This window comes from Phaenicophaeus curvirostris, chromosome 29, assembly GCF_032191515.1.
Source record: "Phaenicophaeus curvirostris isolate KB17595 chromosome 29, BPBGC_Pcur_1.0, whole genome shotgun sequence".
Lineage (NCBI taxonomy): Eukaryota > Metazoa > Chordata > Aves > Cuculiformes > Cuculidae > Phaenicophaeus > Phaenicophaeus curvirostris.
The window spans coordinates 601380-622886 of NC_091420.1; the positions used below are offsets into that span (position 1 = coordinate 601380).

Below are 21507 nucleotides of genomic sequence, written 5' to 3' on the forward strand. Positions count from 1 at the left end.
CAAGTTTGCTTATCATAGAATCATAGAATAATCAGGTTGGAAGAGACCCACCGCATCATCAAGTCCAACCATTCCTATCAAACACTAACCCATGCCCCTCAGCACCTCACCCACCCGTGCCTTAAACCCCTTCAGGGAAGGTGATTCAACCCTCTCCCTGGGCAGCCTCTGCCAGGGACCAATGACCCTTTCTGTGAAAATTTTTTTCCTAATGTCTAGCCTAAACATCTCCTGGTGGAGCTTGAGGCCATTCCCTCTCATCCTGTCCCCTGTCCCTTGGGAGAAGAGGCCAGCTCCCTCCTCTCCACAACCTCCTCTCAGGGAGTTGCAGAGAGCAATGAGGTCTCCCCTCAGCCTCCTCTTCTCCAGGCTAAACATCCCCAGCTCTACCAGCTGTTCCTCATAAGGCCTGTTCTCCAGCCCCCTCCCCAGCTTCGTTGCTCTTCTCTGCACTCGCTCCAGAGCCTCAACATCCTTCTTGTGGGGAGGGGCCCAGAACTGACCCCAGGATTCGAGAAGTGGTCTCTGCAGTGCCAAGATGACACCAAGCTGAGTGGCACGATATCCAGTGGGTCCTTTCCAACCTAGTGATTCTATGATTCCATGATTCTACGATTGACACACTGGAGGAAGGGAAGCCATCCAGAGGGAAGACATACCATCCAGAGGGACCTGGACTGGCTTGAGAGGTGGGACTGTGCAAACCTCAAGAGCTTCAAGTGCCAAGCGCAAAGTCCTGCACCTGGGTAGCAGCAATCCTAAGCACAAATACAGGTTGGGTGGAGAATGGATTGGAAGCAGCCCTGAGGAGGAGGACTTGAGGGTGTTGGTGGATGAGAAGCTCCACGTGACTGACAATGTACACTCACAGCCCAGAAACCACCCGTGTCCTGGGCTGCATCCAAAGCAGTGGGGCCAGCAGGGTGAGCGAGGGGATTCTGCCCCTTTGCTCTGCACAGGTGAGACCCACCTGGAGCCTGTGGCCAGTTCTGGAGTCCTGAGCACAGAGAGGACCTGAAGCTGTTGGAGAGAGTCCAGAAGAGGCCACGGAGATGATACGAGGGCTGGAGAACCTCTCATACGAGTACAGGCTTTGAGAGTTGGGGTTGTTCAGCCTGGAGAAGAGAAGGCTCCAGGAAGACCTTGGAGCAGCTTCCAGAGCTGAAAGGGGCTCCAGGAAAGCTGGGGAGGGGCTCTTGATCAGGGAGTGCAGGGAGAGGATGAGGAGAAAAGGTTTTGAGCTGCAAGAGGGGAGATTGAGATGAGATCTTAGGAACTAATGTTTTGCTGTGAGGGTGGGGAGGCCCTGGCCCAGGTTGTCCTACCTGGGCCCTACACCCAGGGTGCAGGAATGGTTGTGGGTATCCCTGGATCCCCAGAATCCCAGGGCTTTTGCCCTGCCCCACTGGGGCTACCCCACCATGACAGCTTTGTTTACAGAGCTTTGAACAACCTCCAACCCAGGGAGACTCCTGGCAATCACTGGGTCACTCACAAAAATCAGGCAGGTATCATGTTGTACAGTTTTTATTGCTCTTTTATGGTATCACAACCATTTATTTATGTAAGAAGGGGAAAAATAAATGCCACAAAAACTTCCTTTTGGGTATTTACAATGCAGAAGCACCCCAGTGAAGGTGGTTGATGTATTAACCCCTTCAGACAAGTAACTGTCAAAGGACCCGACCCTGCACTCATTAGCTTGAGAGGGTTAAAGGAGGGGCTCTGGATCAGGGAGTCCAGGGACATGATGAAGGGAATGATTTTCAGCTGAAAGAGGGGAGATTGAGATGAGATCCTAGGGAGAAATGTTTTGCTGTGAGGGTGGGGAGGCCCTGGCCCAGGTTGCCCAGAGCAGGGGTGGCTGCCCCATCCCTGGAGGGGTTCAAGGCCAGGCTGGATGGGGCTTGGAGCCCCTGATGCAGTGGGAGGTGTCCCTGCCCGTGGCAGGGGTGGGACTGGATGGGCTTTGAGGTCCCTTCCAACCTAAACCATTCCAGGTTTCTATGATTCTATAATAAACCACTGCAGAAAATAGCCATCCGTGCAGTAAAGTGATCATAAAATGAATCTTTGTCAAAACCTACGTCTTCTCCTGATTTCCCTAAAACTTGTGGATGGGGATATAAATATTACAGACATTGAAACTATTTGCAGTGGTTTTTTCCAGTGAAATGCAGGGTTTCTCCCATCCCTTTTTGTTCTTAAAAGACGTTTATTTTATCTGTTTATATATCAGGAGCAATGTTTTAGCTGAGTATGGCCAAGGAAAGCAGTCCTGGTTTCTCATCCTCTGGCCACTCACTGTTGGTAACATTTCTTTGCACAGATAAATTATGTAAAAACATGGATAAAAAGATATAAAATAAAATAAAAAAAAAACCAAGAGGGCTTGACTTCCCTTTTTCAGTGGAAAAGAAAGCCAGTGTGGTGCCCCACAGCTGCATTTACTGAACTGAAACATCCCTGTTAGTGTTGAGGTGCATTTTGGTTCCCCCTCTGACCCCATGGGAATTTTGCTGTTGACTTCAAGTGCTGGAGATGAACTCCTCAACCACAGACCTTTCATTTTCCCTGAAGAATAGCCACTCTTTATTCATTATTACCATACAGCCTGAGTCAACTAATTGTATGGCCCATTCAGCCCTATTGACTGGAGTGATTTTTCACTTTCTACCCATTAAAAACCAAAGGAGCTCACAGAGGAAGGGGTTGAGAGCTCAGCCATTGCTCTGATGTTGTGTTTATGAGGAGAAATCAGCAAATCTACCCCCACCCATCCCACCCAGCCAGCCTTCAAACTGCATTTGCAAAGCACCCCAAAGAGCACCCTTGGAGCATCAGGATAAAACATGAGACCCTGTGTAAAATTTGCCTCATGGAGGTAATATGTGGAGCAGGGCATGGTCTTCACATCTCCCCCACCATCGGTGCAAGGGTAGGGTTTGCCTGCACCAGAGGAGCAAAGAGAGTCCAAAAGGTGATCACACCATGCCCACAGGTTGTTGGCGCCTCTGTCCTTCACCCATGGGGAAAATCAGAGATCCTACAGGAGAGGCAAAAAAACCATGGGGAAGTCCACCAGCAATCGCCCCATAGCCCTGGCATTCCCCTACACCAGCCCCCATTTCCTCACCACCCACCCTGCAAGACCTCTACTTTGCACTAAGTTTGTGCCTGATAAACTTGTGCAATTTTGTTGGCGTTATTAGAGGCAATTAAATACCCTCTGGATCCCTGTGGAGCTGGAACTCAGCTCCTGTTTCCATCCCATCCTCCCCAGTGGACAAGGTTTGCTGGGACCACAGACCTGGAGAGCCATGAACCACCTCAGTGTGACACCAGTTGTAAGGAAGGATCTGTCCTTGCCTAACAAGGCAATGTAAATGCTGTCCAGGAGCTCTGCCTGCTTGCTGGGCTCCCTGAGCTCTCCCTTACCTCCTTGTCTCTGCACCCCAGGAGAAGTGGCAGCCGCCGCTCAGTACACACAGCGTTTGGAAGAGCCCCTCTCCTTCTTGTTCATGGGCTCCATGTCTGAGTCAGGTGGGTTGGTGATGTATCTGTACTTGCTTGTGGATGACCTCTGAGAGGAGAGGAACCCATCAGACCTTCCCAAACGGACAAGGTAGTGAGGTGAGGGCTGAATTGCAAAGGCAATTCAATGAAGAGGACACTCACAGCAGGCAGCAGAGAGTACACAAAGTCCAAGACTGAGGTTTCATAGCATGGTGTTACACCTGGATTTACCCTTTCCTCATTCCGACTTTCCCTTCCTTGCAGGAAAATTGGGGCAGTGGGACTGGGAGGGGTGCACAGGAGCTTTGGTGCTTTGCAAAGCAAACTGCCCACAATGTTTGATCCCAGGAAAATCAAAGACTGGAGAGATACAATTCCAAGCCTGGGTGTGGGTTGGGTGTTGCAGGACCCCTCACCACCCTGGCCACCCCTGCATATCACCCTGGCACGTTTCCCATCCATCCTTTCACCCTTGATCCCACACAGTTACCTTGACAGGAGCAAATTCTTGCTGGATCAGCTTTTTGAATTCACTTCTACTGAACGGCTCAGATTTCTTCCCCTTCTTGGCACTGCCCTGGTAGCTCTCCATCATGTCAGTGATGGCTTTAATGAGTTTAGACATGTCTCCAGACCTGGAGGGAAGCAAAACATGAGGACACAGCAAGGTAGCGGGGGCAGCTCTGCCTTATAGTTAAAAAGAAACCTCCCTTTGCTGGATGTTGAAAATTGAGCTGCCCCACCGCCCTGGCTACTCTCAGGACTTTCACCTTCATTCACTTCATTCCTCTACTTTCCCACTCCTTGTTTAAATTAAAAGGATGAAGCTCCTTGTAGCCATCTCAGCCACTTGTTGGGTTGAATGAATCAGCTCTTGCAACTAAGGAAAGTGCCGTGTCTACACACCTGCAGCGCTCAGGGCCGGGAGGGACTCCAGGCAGTTAATCCTGTTCTTGCGTCTTCAGTCCCAGCTGCCCTGAGCCCTGCTGGGAGAGGAGCGGTTGCAAAAAAAAAAAAAAAAAGGACATTGAAAACATAAAAAGCTCATTTCAAGTACAAAAAGAAATGGTGGAGACTCACCCTGCTCACATGCATCAACCAGCCAACAGGCGCGGATCGGACTGGTGGGAGCAGCTCTGTACAAACTCCTTGCAGGCTTCTGGGGAGTGGGTGGAGGGTGAAGATTTCTTCCGGTCAGTCCTGTTCTCTGGCTGCTCTTCCCAGGGAGCCTCCCTCATTATCCTTAGCCCGGGAGGATGTTTACCAGCACACCTGGGAAAGGTGTATGTAGGTCAGCATGCAGCTCTGCTCTCCACAGGTGTTCCTGAGCAACAGGGGCTTGCACTGCAAAATCTCCCTGGATCAAAAAACAGCTAATCAGAGGTTCTCTTCGTATAGAATAGTTTGCATTCCCCCAAAAGGTTTTCTTTTTTTTTCTTTACAACCAAGCCGTGTTGTGAGTTTGTGGGGCTTTGCAATGCCAAAACTTAGAAAATAAAGGGGAGGTTTAGATGAGGTGTCAGCGAGAAATGTTTTCCTGTGACAATGGTGAGACGCTGGCCCAGGTTGCCCAGAGCAGGGGTGGCTGCCCCATCCCTGGAGGGGTTCAGGGCCAGGCTGGATGGGGCTTGGAGCCCCTGGTGCAGTGGGAGGTGTTCCTGCCCATGGCAGGGGTTGGAATTGCATGGGCTTTGAGGTCCCTTCCAACCCAAACCATTCTATGATTCTATTAAATGTCATAAGCAAAATAAATTCCTGCAGAAAAGGTCAGTTTAATCCTGTTTTTGAGGTTGTCCAGTGTCTTGTGTGGGCTGTCACTGAGCCCAGACTGCATTCATGTCTGCCCAGCTTGGACCATGGTTTCTTCTGTGAGAAAGGAGAAAGAGCACTGAGAAGCTGAAAGAGTTTTTCAAACAGGGCAGCCTGTACCCCAGAGTGACAGTAGTGTGGGGACTCTTGGTGATGGCAAATCTGGGTGGCCATGGCCAACAGGCTTATGAGCACCCTCCCATGGCAAAGTCATTTAGTACACATCCCGATGGGACTGGGACAGCCACCACTGTCACAGCAGCGCGGCCTCCACACCAGGCTATATTCCAAACCCAACGGAGAGAACCAAGCCATGCACAGGGACAGGCTGCGTTTCAGCTCTGATGGAGCAAATCAAGCCATGCAGTGGGCCAGGTTGCATTCCAAACCCAATGGAGCAAATCAAGCCGTGCATGGGACCAGGTTTTATTTCAGCCCCAATGGAGCAAACCGAGCTGTGCACGGGCCCAGGTTGCATTCCAAAACCAACAGTTCACACCAAGCTGCACATGAAGCCAGGTAGCATTTCGAACCTGATGGAACACATCAAGTTGTGCACAGGGCCAAGGTAGCATTTCAGCCCTTATGGAGCACATCAAGCTGCGCATGGGGCCGGGTCGCATTCCAAAACTGATGGAACAAACCGAGGCATGCATGGAGCCAGGCTGCCCCCGGGCTCCCAGGCACAGGGGCCGTGGGGATGCTGTGGCAGCCAGAGCACGACGCCTGGCTCTCCACCAATTCTCCGTGTGGTCTCAGAGAAGTCAATGACCCCACGTTTGCTTACCTGGAAAGGGAGTGTAACAAGCCCTGCCTGCTATGAAGGGTGTGCCAGCTTTCATTAAGGGCTCAGGCACCATCCCAAGATTGCCAGATACGGTACGAAGCCAGATGAGATCATACTCTGTGTAAATCTTTCCAGACTGCATTTGCAGAGCCAGGTTCATAGCAGCGTGTTTGGGAGAGGAGGGGTGGCTGGAGCCAACCTGTGCCGCCCACGTGCTGCTGCTGACACCATCAGTGTGGCACAAGACATCCCTGATATGAAGTGGGTTGCAAATGAGACGTAGACCATGGTCTGGAGCTAAATTTTGCTCTGGCACTGTGAGTTCAAAGGCAGCAAGTCACCACAGGCCCTCTGCAGCGAGGGCTGCCTGGCTCACGGGTGCTTTTCACGGAAGCCAGATCAGCCCAGGGGCTGCTCATGCATCTTAGGTCCCTGGGAGCTGGAGCATTTGGAAGAACCTCAGCCCTGGGGTCATCACATCAGGTCTATATTTAGGGAGGGTAGGCAAATGGGCACAGACAGCAGCACAATTTACCCCACAACTTTTTGTGGTACAGCCTTGCCAGTTCACTTAGAACAAACTCCACAGGGAGACCAGTATCCCCACACTGTCTCTCCCATGAGCCAGAGCGCCTGCTGCTCCCAGCCACGTCCTTGATGGAGATGCAGGCAAAGGAATGTTTTCTCATGGGCTGGAGTCATAGAAACCTGGAATGGTTTGGGTTTGAAGGGACCCCAAAGCCCATCCAGCCCCAGCCCCTGCCATGGGCAGGGACACCTCCCACTGCATCAGGGGCTCCAAGCCCCATCCAACCTGGCCTTGAAACCCTCCAGGGATGGGGCAGCCACCACGGATCTGGGCAACCTGGGCCTCCCCACCCTCACAGCAAAACATTTCTCCCTAAGACCTCATCTCAATCTTCCCTCTTGCAGCTCAAAACTATTCCCCCTTCTCCTATCCCTGCACTCCCTGCAGTTAAGAGCCCCTCCGCAGCTTTCCTGGAGCCCCTTTCAGCACTGGGTGCAGCTTTAAGGTCTCTATGGAGCCTTCTCTTCTCCAGGCTGAACCACCCCAACTCTCCCAGCCTGGCCTTGCACAGGAGGTGCTCCAGCCCTCGTATCATCTCCATGGCCTCCTCTGGACTCTCTTCAACAGATCCATGACCTTCCTTTGCTGAGCACTCCAGAGCTGGACACAGGGCTCCAGGTGAGAATGCCGATGGCCAGGTGCTTAAGGTTTAAGGCTTTATGTTGGCTGGTCCCTCATTCTGTGCAAACAACCTTGGAAGAGCATCATTCTGCCATCGGGACAGTGCGTGCCTAGGTGTGGAAGGGACCCCAGGACAGGGGATTCTGGAAGGTGGCCACAGTGTGGAAATCACAGCACCAGGCAGGAAGTTCTTGCAGAGAGTGTGAGGGCAACACACGGCAATGGCACCTACAACCACTGTACTCCTCCCTCCATCACTGCCGTCCCAATTAGTACACATCCACCTGGGGAATTAAGGGAATTAGGAGGCAAATTGCTCTGAATCACCCTCTCCTGACTACTCCCTCCCAGCCTGCTGCCACCACGCTGCCATCCTGCGGTGGCCATCCCCATCCACAATTTCATCAGGCTGGCTTTGCTGGGCTCCGGGTGGGAGATTGCCCACGACAGCAGGCTGTCTCCTGGCCATGGGCCTCACCAGCCCCTCAGGACCAACCAGTTTCACCCCACTGTGGCTCATCCTTATCTGCATGTCTAGACTAATAACAAGTGTGACGTGCACCGTGCTTCAAAGTCACCAGTTGCCACAGAGCTGGGCATTACACAACCCTTCCTGTGCTGCTGGCACCACATGGAGGGGTCTGGGGGGGTCAAAGGGGTCTGCATCAAGTAGAGGAGATCTGCAGTGAATGGAGGGGGACCTGGTGGGCAGGAGGACCCAGGTAGGATGGGGATGCTGGGGCTGGGGGGCACAGCTCAGCCCCAGATGGATCACATCTCCTCGTTGTAGGGTCGTTTATAAAACCCAGCCCTGGAGACTTCAGCTTCTTTTTCTCCAGCTTTGGGAGCTTTGTGAGGAGGTCAGGGTTGTGAGGAGCTGGCAGGGTCACCCTGAGGCTTTTTTTGATGGGACATGATGGGGTGGCAGCTAGGGGGAATACAGTCCTTAGACAGGGACCAGACTGACACACTTAGCGGGACAAAACTTAGGGAGAGACATGTGGGGCACGAGCCCCCTGAGCAGGGAAAGGTGAGGAGGATTTAGCATTCGCCTGAATCCACCATTTGCCTGCTGCTTTCACCTGTGCCCTGGAGGAATCACAGAGTCTTAGACCAGTTTGGGTTGGAAGGAACCTTAAAGATCATTCTACTGCTTCCTACAGAACTTGGGATCATGGAATCCAAGCATGGTGGAGGTTGGAAGGACCCTCTGGAGCTCATCGAGTCCAACCCACTTTGCAGGGTCACTTTGAGCCGGTTGTACAGGAACATGTCCAAGCAGGTTTGAATATTTCTGAAGGAGACTCCACACCCTCCCTGCTCCTGTCTCAGTCATCCGTGCAGGAAAGTTCTTCCTCATGTTCAGATGGAATTTCCTGTGCTCTGGTTTGTACACATTGCTCCTTGTCCTGGGCAACCTTGAGAAGAGTCTGGCCCCATCTTGTTGACACCTGCTCTGTAGATATTGATCACTGATAGATCCCCTCTCAGTCCTCTTTTCTCCAGGCTAAACAGACAGAGCTCATTCCACCTTTCCTGCTAAGAGAGATGCTCCAGTCCCCTCCTCATCTCCATGGCCTCTACTGGGCTCTCCACAGCTGCTCCTTGTCTTTCTAGGGTTGGGGAGCTCAGAAATGGACACAGGACTCAAGATGCAGCCTCACCAGGGCAGAGCAGAGGAGAGCATCCCTGCTCAAGAATTGCTGCTGTGGCAGCACTGGGAAAGAGAGGAGCCTTTACCAGCACAACTGTGTGGGTGCTTGAGCAGGGGGTGTGTGAGAGAGGCGTTACAGCTGTTTGCAAGGTGGTGCATTGTCCTCACAGCACCAGCTGAGCCCAAACGTTCAGGTTTCGCTACCAGCATGTAAATCAAGACAATCCTACTTATTGCAAACAGCTCTGGAGGTGCAGGAACAGGGGATGTGATGAATAAGGGGTCACAGGACGAGGCCCTGGGTGCTTTGCTGCTGCGTCCTGCCATGCAGCCTCTGGGGAGCAGGGCAGGACCACGGGCTTCCTGGGCTGCTTCGGGGACAGTAGCCACACCGGCGTCCTTGGTGGCCACCAGGTGGCAGCAGGAGCTTGTCGCAGGCTGCCTGGTCCTCAGCTTGTGGATGTCGAGCACTGCTTTACAACGTGGGGGTGATGCAGTGGGGCTGGTCGCTGCCCCTCTTCTGGAGCACTTCTCCTGGGGCAGTGGGGCTGGAGGAGCCCGGGTTCCATCCTCGTCCCTGCATGGGCAGAGTGGCTGTGGGCACCAAGGCACCTTGCCCATCAGCCTGACCAACCAGTCCCCCTCAGCATGGGATACAAAGCAGTTGAGGTGTATCCAACACCTTCTTCCATACCTGGAGCCCTGTGTCCAGCTCTGGAGTTCTCAGAACAGGAGGAACATAGAGCTGTTAGAGTGAGTCCAGACGAGGCCACGGAGATGATGCAAGGGCTGGAGAACCTCCTGTATGAGGCCAGGCTGAGAGATGGGGTTGTTCAGCCTGGAGAAGAGAAGGCTACGGGGAGACCTTAGAGCAGCTTCCAGGGCTGAAAGGGGCTCCAGGAAAGCTGGGGAGGGGCTCTTGACTGCAGGGAGAGGATGAGAGGCATGGTTTTGAGCTGCAAGAGGGGAGATTGAGTTGAGATCTTGGAGAGAAATGTTCTTCCTGTGAGGATGGGGAGGCCCTGGCTCAGGTTTCCCAGAGCAGTGGTGGCTGCCCCATCCCTGGAGGAGTCCAAGGCCAGGTTGGATGGAGCTTGGAGCCCCTGATGCAGTGGGAGGTGTCCTGCCTGTAGCAGGGAGGTGGAACTGGATGATCTTTAAGGCCTCTTCCAAACCAAACCATTCCATGATTCTATGATCCTACAGGGTTTTAGAATCATCATGTTGGTCTGCAGGGTCAGGTGTTGGGCGTAGGGTCTGGCTCCACAGGACACCTTCCACTGTGCAGATTGCAGTCAGACTGAGTGGACTCTGGCTGCTGCAGCAGATTTTGCTTTGTAAGAATGTGATGGATATTTCAGATGTCAAAACTGTCTCCAGAGGAAGCTGAAGCAACCTGGCCGGCAGCAGTGAAGCAAACTCACAGCTGTCTTGTGTTAACCAGGGTGCTTGCTTCAGTGCTGCTGTTTTGGGGAAGCTAAGGCAGGTTCCTTTGCAGAGCAGGATGATTTCAGGGCTTTGACTCACCCTTAGGAAATCACAATTGTTCCTTCCCTCCCTCTAAAAGACAAATGCTTAGTGAAGCTCTAAGCACGCCCAGCAGGAGGCTGCTCAGCAGCATCGGAGGCTCTTTACTCCAGAAAGCAGCTATTAGTAACGGTGGAAAATTGGGATGCTCTGGTTGAAGAGCTGAGGTTCCTCTCCACATGAAACCCAGTAGCTGGATCTTACCACTGGCTATAGTACTAAAACTAAACACAACCATCCTCCAGCTCCATCCCAGCCCTATGAGGGCCCTGGAGAGCAAAACTTCACTAAAAAAGGGTGCTCCTCCAGAAAAGTGTGCATTCATCCCTGCCCTTCCTTCCAGCTCTCACAGACCACTGCAGCTTAATCCTAGGAGACATGCAGAGAGTTTTCAGATCAAAAGGACCTGTATCTGTTGGAGCAAGTCCAGAGGAGGCCACAGAGATGGTGTGAGGGCTGGAGAATCTCCTGTACAAGGATAGGCTGGAAGAGTTGAGGTTGTTCAGACTGGAGAAGAGAAGGCTGCGGGGAGACCTTAGAGCAGCTTCCAGGGCTGAAAGGGGCTCCAGGAAAGCTGGGGAGGGGCTCTGGATCAAGGAGTGCAAGGAGAGGATGAGGGGAAAAGTTTTGGGCTGAAGAAGGTGAGATTGAGATGAGATCTTGGGGAGAAATGTTTTGCTGTGAGGGTGGGGAGGCCCTGGCCCAGGTTGCCCAGAGCAGGGGTGGCTGCCCCATCCCTGGAGGTGCCCAAGGCCAGGTTGGATGGGGCTTGGAGCCCCTGATGCAGTGGGAGGTGTCCCTGCCCCTGGCAGGGGTGGGACTGGATGGGCTTTGGCATCCCTTCCAACCCAAACTATTCCATGATTCTACAATTCCAAACTGGACTTCTTTGTGGTTGGAAGTACAAAGACCTGTCAAACTGTGCTGCCCTCCTTGACCTACAGAGCACCTTGTGTCGGAGCATTGTGAACACCCGCTGCAATGAACCCTCGTGCTCTCTCCAGGCACCCAGCTCCCCCCTGGGAACCCACAGGCTGTCTCCAAGGTGGGTTTGCCTGTTTTAAAGCCACAATGGGAGGAAGGAGAAATGCAGAACTGCCTTGAGGAAACCCACGCAGACACACAAAAGAGCTTTGACAGCCTCAAGGCAAATCTTTATTTGGCACCAAAACCATCAAACTTGATGGAAAGGACAGAGGGAGGTGGGAAAATAGGGGTGGAGAGAGGAAATCAGGGGCTGCAATTACAGTGTGGTGCCTTCAGCCAGAGACCACAGTCTGCTTCAGTGGTGGTGTTGGTGCTGGTGTTTGTGCTGCTGATGCTGCTGGTCCTCAACGTCATGGAGGTGTTCGTGGGTGGCAATGGTCACCCGGATGACCAGCATCATCACCTCAGAGAAGCTGATCTGAGCATCCTTGTTGACATCCAGGTCCTTCATGATTTCATCAATGGTGGCCTTGTTTTTCACATGCTGAAAGGTAGGGAAAAGGTGAGAGAGAAGTTCCATCATTCACAGCTTAACCTTTACAGGTGCCAGATGTCCAACAGCCCAGTGCTGTGCATGGCTCCATCCTCATGCCAGGTTCAGAACTGGATAATATTTAAGGTCCCTTCCAACCCAAACCATTCTATGTTCATCACCCATTGCTTTGGGTGCAACCATGATTCACATGCAACAATAAAGAAATCACAGAGCAATAAACTTGCAGCCCTGCAGGCACATGGTACAACGTGGAGACCAATGAAGGAGGCACTGTTAGATCGGCTGTTCCCTTAGCATCTTGGATTAAAAACACTTTGCATTCTGCTTTAGCAAAGTGAGTTATTATAAAAATGGTCTTTTGGGTTGATTTCTGACATGGTTGCTACTTGATCTGTTAGAACAAAGGAGCTGTTGGACAATATGAACCTATTTTTTGCAGATAAGATGGTGAGGGTAGATATTTGGCTACAGGTTCACCCAGACGTGAGTGGGTTTCCTTCATCTGTCTTTATGGAGCATGCTTGGAAAGTGGTTGTTGGCCAGGGAGGGTCTGGGTAGAAGGTGTTGGAGCAGGAAAGCAGAGTAGGAAGGGGCTGAATCCAGCCCCTTGGGGCATTTGGTCAACAGGGTCCAGCCTGGCTCCCTCCCCACGTGGGTCACAACAAACCCTGCTTGGACTCCACTCACCCTCAGGTAGTTTGCAAGCTGCTTCTCAATCATGAGCTTCAGCTCTTGCTTGGTCAGAGTGTCTCTGTCCCCCTCTCGTCTTGAGTACTGGTGGAAGACATCAATGATGACATCCATGGACTTCTCGAGGTCAGAGAGATGCTCCTGGGTCTGGGAGGTCTGGAAGAGAAAATTACATGGAGTAACATCAGGAACCACAATAGATGAGAAAGTCTGATGTAAACCAGTGAGGCTCTAGTACAGCTCCACTCCAGAGGAGAATGCAGCCTGCTTTTGCTCAGTCACTCTTTTGGGGGAGGATAAATTCGAGCTATTTGTTCTGAATTTGCTCTTCTCTGCAAGCCAAAGGACTCTGACAGGGGTTGCAGCCTTTGCCTGCTTCTGTTCTGGGCTGTGCAGCCACAGGTAACAACTGAAATCTGCTTTTCCCCCCACAGAATGTGCCTTCTGCGAGTCGGGCACTGCTGGAGCCAAGCTGAAAACACTAGAGAAAGACGCAGACGTTGAGTATGAGATCCAGCATCCAGGAGCCCCTTTGGTGGTCAGGCTGTGCTGCAGGGAGACCTCTCTCCTTGTGGGTTGCAGTCAGATGAGCCTGAGTGGAGATGGTTATCCTCTGCCAGCAGCTGATGGCAGCTCACGTGGTGAGAAGCAGGTCCCCAAGGTTCCCTCCACCTCTGGTGGCCCATCTGGCACCTAGAAAAGACCATGGAGACTTTAAACACCCTTGTGACCCCTAGACTTGCCTTGCTCATCTTGACGAAGTAGCAAGATCCACTCTGGCTGGAATGCGGCGGGTCCCAAGCGCAGCATCTCTTATAGTCTGGCCGTCCGCCTGTGCCACTCCACCAGTTGTGAAATGTCTCCGTTTCTTCCAGTTCCAGTCCATCTCCGTGACATACTTGTGCGTTGCTTAAGGCTCTGGGCCAGTTCCTTAAAAGGCTTCTCTGTGGCTTTTCCTGCAAGGTTGGTTTGTCACGTACCCTGGTGTGGCCATGTCACTGCAACTCGGTCCCCTTCACCCTAGAATCATGGAATGGTTTGGATTGCAAGGGACCTCAAAGCCCATCCAGTCACACTCCCTGAGACAGGGACACCTCCCACTGCATCAGGGGCTCTGAGCCCCATCCAACCTGGCCTTGAACCCCTCCAGGGATGGGGCAACCTGGGCCAGGGCCTCCCCACCCTCACAGCAAAACATTTCTCCCTAAGATCTCATCTAAGATCTTCACTTCTAGCTCAAAGGTCTTTTTGCAGGTCTCTTTCTTTCTTCTCGGAGGTCTTTTCCAGCCTGAATGGTGCTATGATTCCATGACAGTCCTGTGCAAGCAAAACCATCCCCCTGTTGCCCACCTTTAGCCAGAGAGCATGGCCCTGGTGTGACACGGGGACAGAGCTGGTGCTGCGGGACCATCCCTTGCCTGCAGCAAGCAGCTCTCTGTGAAAGAAAAAACAATACGGGGCAGGTTCCCACCCTGGCGGGGCTCCAGGAACTTCATTTTGGCTCTTCAGGTTAGCGACAGTCCATGCCAAGGGTTGTTTCTCCATGCCAAGGGTTGTTTCTCGCCACCTGAGGTGTGCTCTGAGCCCTGGAGCCTGGGCGTGGCCAAAAGGTGTATTTTTACTTTTGAGGACTGTGTCCTGCTTTGTGGTTTCTTTTCTTCTTGTTGTTACTCAGTGCTGCAGGGACCCAACGCAGGCACTTGTCGCTCACAGCAGCCAAGATGAGGAGCAAAACGAGATTTTCCGGTGCTGCTGCGTTGAAATGAATTAGCCAACTTGTCTTGGGGGGGTAGGGAGAGGGGGTGTAACCTGCCAAACCTTCTACTAAGCCCTAAAACAAACCAGAAGCCAAAATGGGGCCATGGATAGAATCAGAGAACGAATCGTGGAATGGTTTGTGTTTGAAGGGACATCAAAGCCCATCCAGTCCCACCTCCCACTGCATCAGGGGCTCCAAGCCCCATCCAGCCTGGCCTTGAACCCCTCCAGGGATGGGGCAGCCACCCCTGCTCTGGGCAACCTGGGCCAGGGCCTCCCCACCCTCACAGCAAAACATTTCTCCCCTCCTGCAGCTCAAAACTGTTCCCCTTGATCTGCCCCTGCAACCACTGACCCAGAGCTCCTCCCCAGCTTTCCTGGAGCCCCTTTTCAGCACTGGAAGCTGCTCTAAGGTTACCCACAGCCTTCTCTTCCCCAGGTTGAACAACCCCGACTCTCTCAGCCTGTCCTTGTACAGGAGGTTCTCCAGCCCTTAGATCATCTCTGTGGTCTCCTCTGGACTCGCTCCAACAGCTCCATGTCCTCCCTGTGCTGAGGACTCCACAACTGGACACAGGCTCCAGGTGAGGTGTCTTTCCTCACCCTCTGGTCACACTTTCATTGCAGACCAGGATATGGTTGGCCTCGGGCAGGTTCCAGGTGAGCTGAGATGGGGCAGCACCTTGCAGGGAGCTGCTTGAGGATGCAGCCCAGGTTCAGGCACAGTGGCCACCTGGATCCTGGTCTTCACAGGGAGGGTGCAATAGATTTCACAACAGGAGCGCGAAGCCGCTGGAGAAGGGCCAGGGCGTTTCACAACAGGGTGTTGAGGACCATCCGCTCAGTTGCAGAGTTTTGTAGCAATTTCAGGAAACCATACTTTAGGTCATTTTATCCTCTCAGAGGTGAGGAAGAGCAAGGACTGATTACAGGGTGTGGGACAGCCCAAGGATTTCCGAAGAGGGATGGTGGCTGCATCCTCCAACATGCTGACCAGGCAGCCAGGATGAGACCTCAGGTTTGTGTTTTAAATGCAGTGTTGGTGAAAGCCCATGGTGTTTTAGGATAAGGGGGAATGGGTTTCAGCTGAAAGAGAGGAGATTCAGATGAGATCTTGCAAAGAAATTATGTACTATAACGCTGAGGAGGCCCTGGCCCAGGTTGCCCAGAGCAGGGGTGGCTGCCCCATCCCTGGAGGGGTTCAAGGCCAGGTTGGATGGGGCTTGGAGCCCCTGATGCAGTGGGAGGTGTCCCTGCCCATGGCAGGGGTGGCACTGGATGGGCTTTGAGGTCCCTTCCAACCCAAACCTTTCTATGATTTTAAATATCTTTACAAGTAACTTCGGATCATCAGACAGGCAGGAGATTTAAGCAAGATGGGTCCCAGGTAGTGATTATCTTTTGTAATTTTTGTGGTACAGGAGGAAAGTTTGTTCAGCTGTGTGATTAAATAATTGAGCGATGTATTTGCATGACTTTTGAATAAGTAGTTGGGAACTTAAATTAATCATAGAATCATATATTGTTATGGGTCGGTAGAGACCTCAAAGACCATCCAGTCCCACCTGCTACCATGGGCAGGGACACCTCCCACTGCATCAGGGGCTCCAAGCCCCATCCAACCTGGCCTTGAACCCCTCCAGGGATGGGGCAGCCACCACTGCTCTGGGCAACCTGGGCCAGGGCCTCCCCACCCTCACAGCAAAATATTTCTCCCTAAGATCTCATCTCAATCTCCCCTCTTGCAACTCAAAACTGTTCCCTGTCATACTGTCCTTGCACTCCCTGATCCAGAGCCCCTCCCCAGCTTTCCTGGAGCTCCCTTCAGCACTGGAAGCTGCTCTAAGGTCTCCCCGCAGCCTTCTCTTCTCCAGGCTGAACAACCCCAACTCTCCCAGCCTGGCCTTATACCAGAGGTTCTCCAGCACTCGCATCATCTCAGTAGCCTCCTCTGGACTCTCTCCAACAGATCCATGTCCTTCCTGTCCTGAGGACTCCAGAATTGGACACAGGGCTCCAGGTGAGGTCTAACCAGAATACAGTAGAGTGGAAAATCTCCGAGCACCTGGGACTAAAACAACATCTCTCTCTGTGGTGTAGTTATTGACCAATTGCACGCTGGTTCATGGATCCTTTTTTTTTTTTTTTGGACACCACCAGTGCAGTCATTAAAGTGACATGGGAATTGTGTTCTAACAGAATTTTTGCCTTGATCTGCAGCTCTCTTTGCAGGCAGTGCCCCCCTGTCCAGCTGTGCCCCTAAGTCTGCCTGCAGCAAGCTGCAATCCTGGCCCCAAGGCCACCAGGATTGATTAAGGAAGAAGTGTGAAGCATCCTTGTAGTTACAGTAAGTGAAAGATCTGGTTTGAGATGATTAGGATTGGTTGTGCCCTGAGGACTTGAGACCTGGTTGTGCATCCCATGCTTGGCAGTGGTTGCAAAACTCTTTCAAAACACATTTACGGGCAAGTGAGTGGCTGAGGAGGGAAGAGGGAGCACCAGGGTTTGTCACTGAGGTCTGCTGTGTTTCGCAGTAGGGTTTTAGCCCGGGATCAGGACAGGAGATATGTTCTGGTTCCTAGTCATGGGTTTAGTTCAAGACAGCCATGGGACACAGGCTCAGCCTTGGTTCCTGAGTACTTTTGAGCAATGTCAGACCAGCTCACGAGCAGCCCTGCAGAAAGGGAACTGGGGATTCTGGTCAATGCCAAGTTGACCGTGAGCCAACAATGCACCCTGGCAACCAAGAGGGCAACCATGTCCTAGGGTCTATCAAACACAGCATTGCTCGTTGGTCAAGGGAGATGATTGTCCTGCTCTTCTCCACACTAGTGTGGCCTCACCTTGAGTACTGGGTGCAGTTTGGGCACCACAGGATGAAAAGGATCTAAAGCTACTGGGGAGTTTCCAGAGGAGGGCACGGAGTTGTTGAAGGGTTTAGAAGGGAAGCTGTGTGAGGAGCAGCTGAAGTCGGTGTGGTCAGCCTGGAGGAGACTGAGAGGAAACCTCATTGTGCTCTACAATTTTGTCACGAGAGGAGGAGGAGAAGGCACTGATCTCTTCTCTCTGCCCCTGGGGGAATGGTAGGAAGATGTGCTGGGGAGGGTTAGGCTGGACATTAGGAGAAGGTTCTTACCCCAGAGTGTGGTGGAACACTGGAACAGCTCCCAGGGAAGCAGTCATAGCATTAAGCTTGACAATTGTTCCAGAAGCGTTTGAACAATGCCCTCAGGCACATGGTGCGAATCTTGGGGTTGTCCTGTGCTAGGACAGGAGTCGGACTCAATGGTCCTTGTGAGACCCTTCCAGTTCAGGACATGATTGCACTGGTCTTCTGGCCATTGAAACCATCCCAGCCCATTGCTGTAGCCTGCTCAGCTTTGACCAGACCCTGAGCAATAGACCTCTTGCCCACCCACTACATCTTGATGATAAGCTTCATTATGGGGTTTTGTGTCGCCTCATTTGCGTGAGCCTTTATCCCATGGCTCTGGCAGGACCAGGCATTCCCTGCAGCTGATGACTGCCCTCCCCATCCATGACAGGCGGGTGCCAAAGGCTGAAATAAGGACTCTGAGAACTTCAAGTGATGCTTTATTGTCCCATAAGCATGACAGATCCAAGCAGACAGAAAGCAGCCAGAGCCCAATTCCTATAAGCAACCCTCACTGAGGTTTTCACAGGACGTGCATGGAGATCTCAATCCTTCTCTGGTTTGCAGGGGTCTTGGCCGTGGCTCAGGCGATGCACATACGTGGCCAGCTTGGCCAGCACGATGGTGTACTCCTCAAAACTGATCTGTCTGTCGTGATTTATGTCTGTCTCTTTGAAGAGCTCAGACAAGTAGTTGCGACGATTCCTGTCCTGCAATGGGGTGACAGAGGGGTTAGTGTGTCCCCTCCCTGGGCTGCACACCCACTGGTGGGAACTGAGCCATGCATGCCCCAGGAAGGGTTTGGAAGCTGCAGGATAACTGTGACCCCTTTTTACGTTGCCGTTAGCCCCTGGTTAATACTGCAGCTGAACAGGCTCTTGTCCCAAGCCTCCTTGGCTGCTCAGCACCCCTGCATTCTCAGGAGGGATGAGTGCAGGTGACCCCACAGCACACAGACGAAGCTGTGTCTGGTAACAAACACCCACTTCATGAACCATAGCCCTTGGTGGGGACTGCAGCCCACCTCTAGGAGCATCCCTGGGGGCAACCTCAGTCTCATCTCCCCTACCAGCCCTCTAAGGAGATCATCACCCTGGGAAGTACAACACAGCTCCTGTAAACACTCACACAAACTTGCAGGAAGTTTGATGCCTGCTCTTGCAGCAATGTCTGGAAGTCCTTGAAGCTGAGTAAGTCAAGCTCGCTATCCCGGACACTATACCGGTGGAAGATCTTCACAATGGCTTCCAGGGCCTGCTCCATGCTGCAGTTTCCTGGGAACTGCCGAGACTGGGGAGAGGTGGTTGTAGTGCTTGCAGACATGGCCAAACACTTGAGGTACCTGCAGAAACTGCGGAGGAACCACAAAAGCCAGGAGGCGCATCAAAAATCAGGTACCACGTGCCACTCTCTTGGCCCCCATCCCACACACTCCAAAAGGGGATTGTGCTGCACATCCCCAGCCTAGGAGCAGGTTCTGCACCAGGGGTTGCTTCCTCACCAGGGCTGAAGAGCAAGCCAGCAGTGCCCAGCGTGCCTGGGAGCAGCCAGTGGCTCCTCAGTGCTGAGCAGGTAATAAGCAGTTTGAGGGGTATCAGCATTGTACAGCATCAGCCAACTGTCTCTAATTTTAGCTTCATCCAAGAAGCACTTCATTCATATTGACCTGGAGACATTTGTCAAGTGAGTTAGACAAACCCACCAGGCTGCAGTCGTGGAGCTGCTTCATGCCACTGCCAGCGAGGATGACTTCAAGGCAGGGGGCAACCCTATCATGTACGGGCTTCACTGCAGCCTCTGCCTGCCCTCCTCTTCCTCTCTCTGAGAATCTCCCTTGCCTCTTTGGGCTGCAAACCCTTTTATCTAGTCACTGAGCACAGACTCTGCTCTCTGCTGGGTGTCATTGTGCAGGTGACAGCCCCAGAAGGTGCTCTCCATGCCAGCAGAAACAACTACATCTCCACTAAGGGTGGCACAGAAATGCCATTAACTTCTTGTAGCCAAAACCAGCCTCGTACCCTGCCCCAAGCAAAGCATCACCCTGGAAGAAAACAAGCGTGACATGAAGTGATATCCAAAGTCACTTCTCCTTCATCTTTCCTGCAATAACGATTGTAGTGTCGCTTACCTTTGTCTCCAAGGTGAGTTTGCAGGAGATGGGTTTGTTATAGTGATTCAAGAGCCTAGGACACCCTTTTATACATGTCTGAGGTCCCCTTTCATCAGAGATGGTGACACACCTGCAGCAAGCAACAGCTTGAGTTAAGACTTCCCGTAGCTGGAAATTGCAAGGTGGGAACTTCTGAACCCCTCCCTGTCTCATACTTTTGTTCATAGTTCCTGGTTGCACCCACCAGGCTTTGGAAATGTTGTCCTTCCATCCCACTGTCACCTCTGCTTATGTGCTGGGCAAAGAATGAGAAGAACACTGGATGTTCCACCACACGTCAACGTGAGTGCAAAAAGCGAATCCATCTTGACCAGACTCACCAGAACTTTGTACGTTTTGCCACGTGCTGACCACTTTGCACGCTCTCACACCAGTGCAGAAGATGGGCTGTTTCAGAGAGACACAGATAATCACGGAATCAGAGAATGCCGGGTTGGAAGGGACCTCAAGGATCATCTGGTGCAACCTTTTAAGGCGATATATGGTTGCAATGAGATGGCCAAGCACACTGCCAAGCTGAGCCTTAACAGTGTCCAGTGTAGAGGAATCCAGCACTCCCAGGGGAGGTTACTCCAATATTTAACAGTTCTCATGCTGAAAGATTTTCTTCTGCAACCCAATTGGAATCTCCCCAGGAGCAACTTATACCCATCACCCTTTGGCTTTTCCATATGACTTGGTTTCCATGTGTCTTTGTCCCTTGGTTGTTTTTAATGTGATCTCCTTGTTTTCTACCATACTAACTGGTTGAACACATCCGTGCCCCAACCCTGGAGGTGTCCAAGGCCAGGTTGGATGGGGCTTTGAGCCTCTGAACCAGAGGGAGGTGTCCCTGACCATAGCAGGGATTGGAACCGGATGGGCTTTGAGGTCCCTTCCAACCCAAACCATTCCAGGATTCTGTGATTGTGTGACGACCAGCGAAGATGGAGGCAGCATCCACCTTTTGATAAATTCATTTCCAGAGTATTTTCCATTACTTTCTGTTTTCACATCACTTGTACCTGAACTTTTCTTCTTGCTCCGGCAACTTCATGAAGAAAACAAGAAGTAAACCTGAGGTCAGGATCTTTGCTGGCGGGAGCATGAACTTGCAAGTGTTTTGCAAGTCACCTCTGTGCCCACCTATCCTGTGTTAGCAGAACAGGTACCATAAGAATGAAGACCCTGTAAAGAGATGTAAAAAAGACAATAGTTGCCAGGAAGGAGGGTAGGAACAGAAAAACAAAAGGGTCACCATTCTTGTTTGAGGATGCTTCTTACGTGTCCCCAGGGCAGTATCAAGAATTGTTGCATGAGGTTTATTCTGGTATCCCTGACTCACTTTATTGAGTTTTCTGTTTTTTCTACTCTACTTAAGAGGGAGTGTCGATAATCCCAAACTGCATCCTCATTCCCCAACTGGCAAAGCATCAGCTGAGGCTGCTTTTTTTCACACTATGCACTTGTGTAATCGCCGCGCAGACAGCCCAGTGGGCTCTGAATTCCTGTCTTTCCCAGCCATGCTCCCCAAAACCTGGGGCAGGGGGCAGCTCGCCATACCCAGTTCCACAAGGGGAGTGATGCCCACCTGGGTGTTCTGGCAGGGAACTGAGTAACATCTGCCTCTGAGGGAGAAGGGCTGCTCCCCATTGGAGCCACACGGTGATCACTTGTGTCACCGAGTGCGAATAACCACACAATGACCCTGTGCTTCCTTTCATGACTTGGTTTCCCATGGGACAGGCTTCTGGTTTCAGCTGAGGTAGG

At 52.2% G+C, this 21507-nt stretch overlaps 2 protein-coding genes across 2 annotated transcripts; both read right to left on the reverse strand.

Moving 5' to 3' along the window:
• Positions 1-11631: 11631 nt before the first annotated feature.
• Positions 11632-13561, reverse strand: LOC138732160 (protein MRP-126-like). Its single transcript, XM_069878570.1, has 3 exons — positions 13420-13561; positions 12674-12832; positions 11632-11974 (listed from the first exon to the last, which is right to left on the reverse strand). The coding sequence occupies exons 1-3, from the start codon at positions 13426-13428 to the stop codon at positions 11786-11788; spliced, it is 357 nt and encodes a 118-aa protein (XP_069734671.1). The 5' UTR covers positions 13429-13561; the 3' UTR covers positions 11632-11785.
• Positions 13562-18015: 4454 nt separating this feature from the next.
• On the reverse strand, positions 18016-19795 carry LOC138732102 (protein S100-A7-like). The gene is made up of 3 exons (XM_069878461.1): positions 19717-19795; positions 18717-18939; positions 18016-18298 (listed from the first exon to the last, which is right to left on the reverse strand). Exons 2-3 carry the CDS (start codon positions 18909-18911, stop codon positions 18134-18136), a joined length of 360 nt encoding a protein of 119 aa, XP_069734562.1. The 5' UTR covers positions 18912-18939; positions 19717-19795; the 3' UTR covers positions 18016-18133.
• Between the last annotated feature and the right edge of the window lie 1712 nt (positions 19796-21507).

Excerpts from the sequence above, each read along its gene's own strand:
- LOC138732160 (XM_069878570.1), bottom strand. Across the intron at positions 11,975-12,673 it reads AGCTTGCAAACTACCTGAGG|CATGTGAAAAACAAGGCCAC; the intron begins GTGAGTGGAGTC and ends CCTACCTTTCAG.
- LOC138732102 (XM_069878461.1), bottom strand. The coding sequence starts at position 18,911 with ATGTCTGCAAGCACTACAACCACCTCTCCCCAGTCTCGGCAGTTCCCA. Across the intron at positions 18,299-18,716 it reads CAAACTTCCTGCAAGTTTGT|GACAGGAATCGTCGCAACTA; the intron begins GTGAGTGTTTAC and ends ACCCCATTGCAG.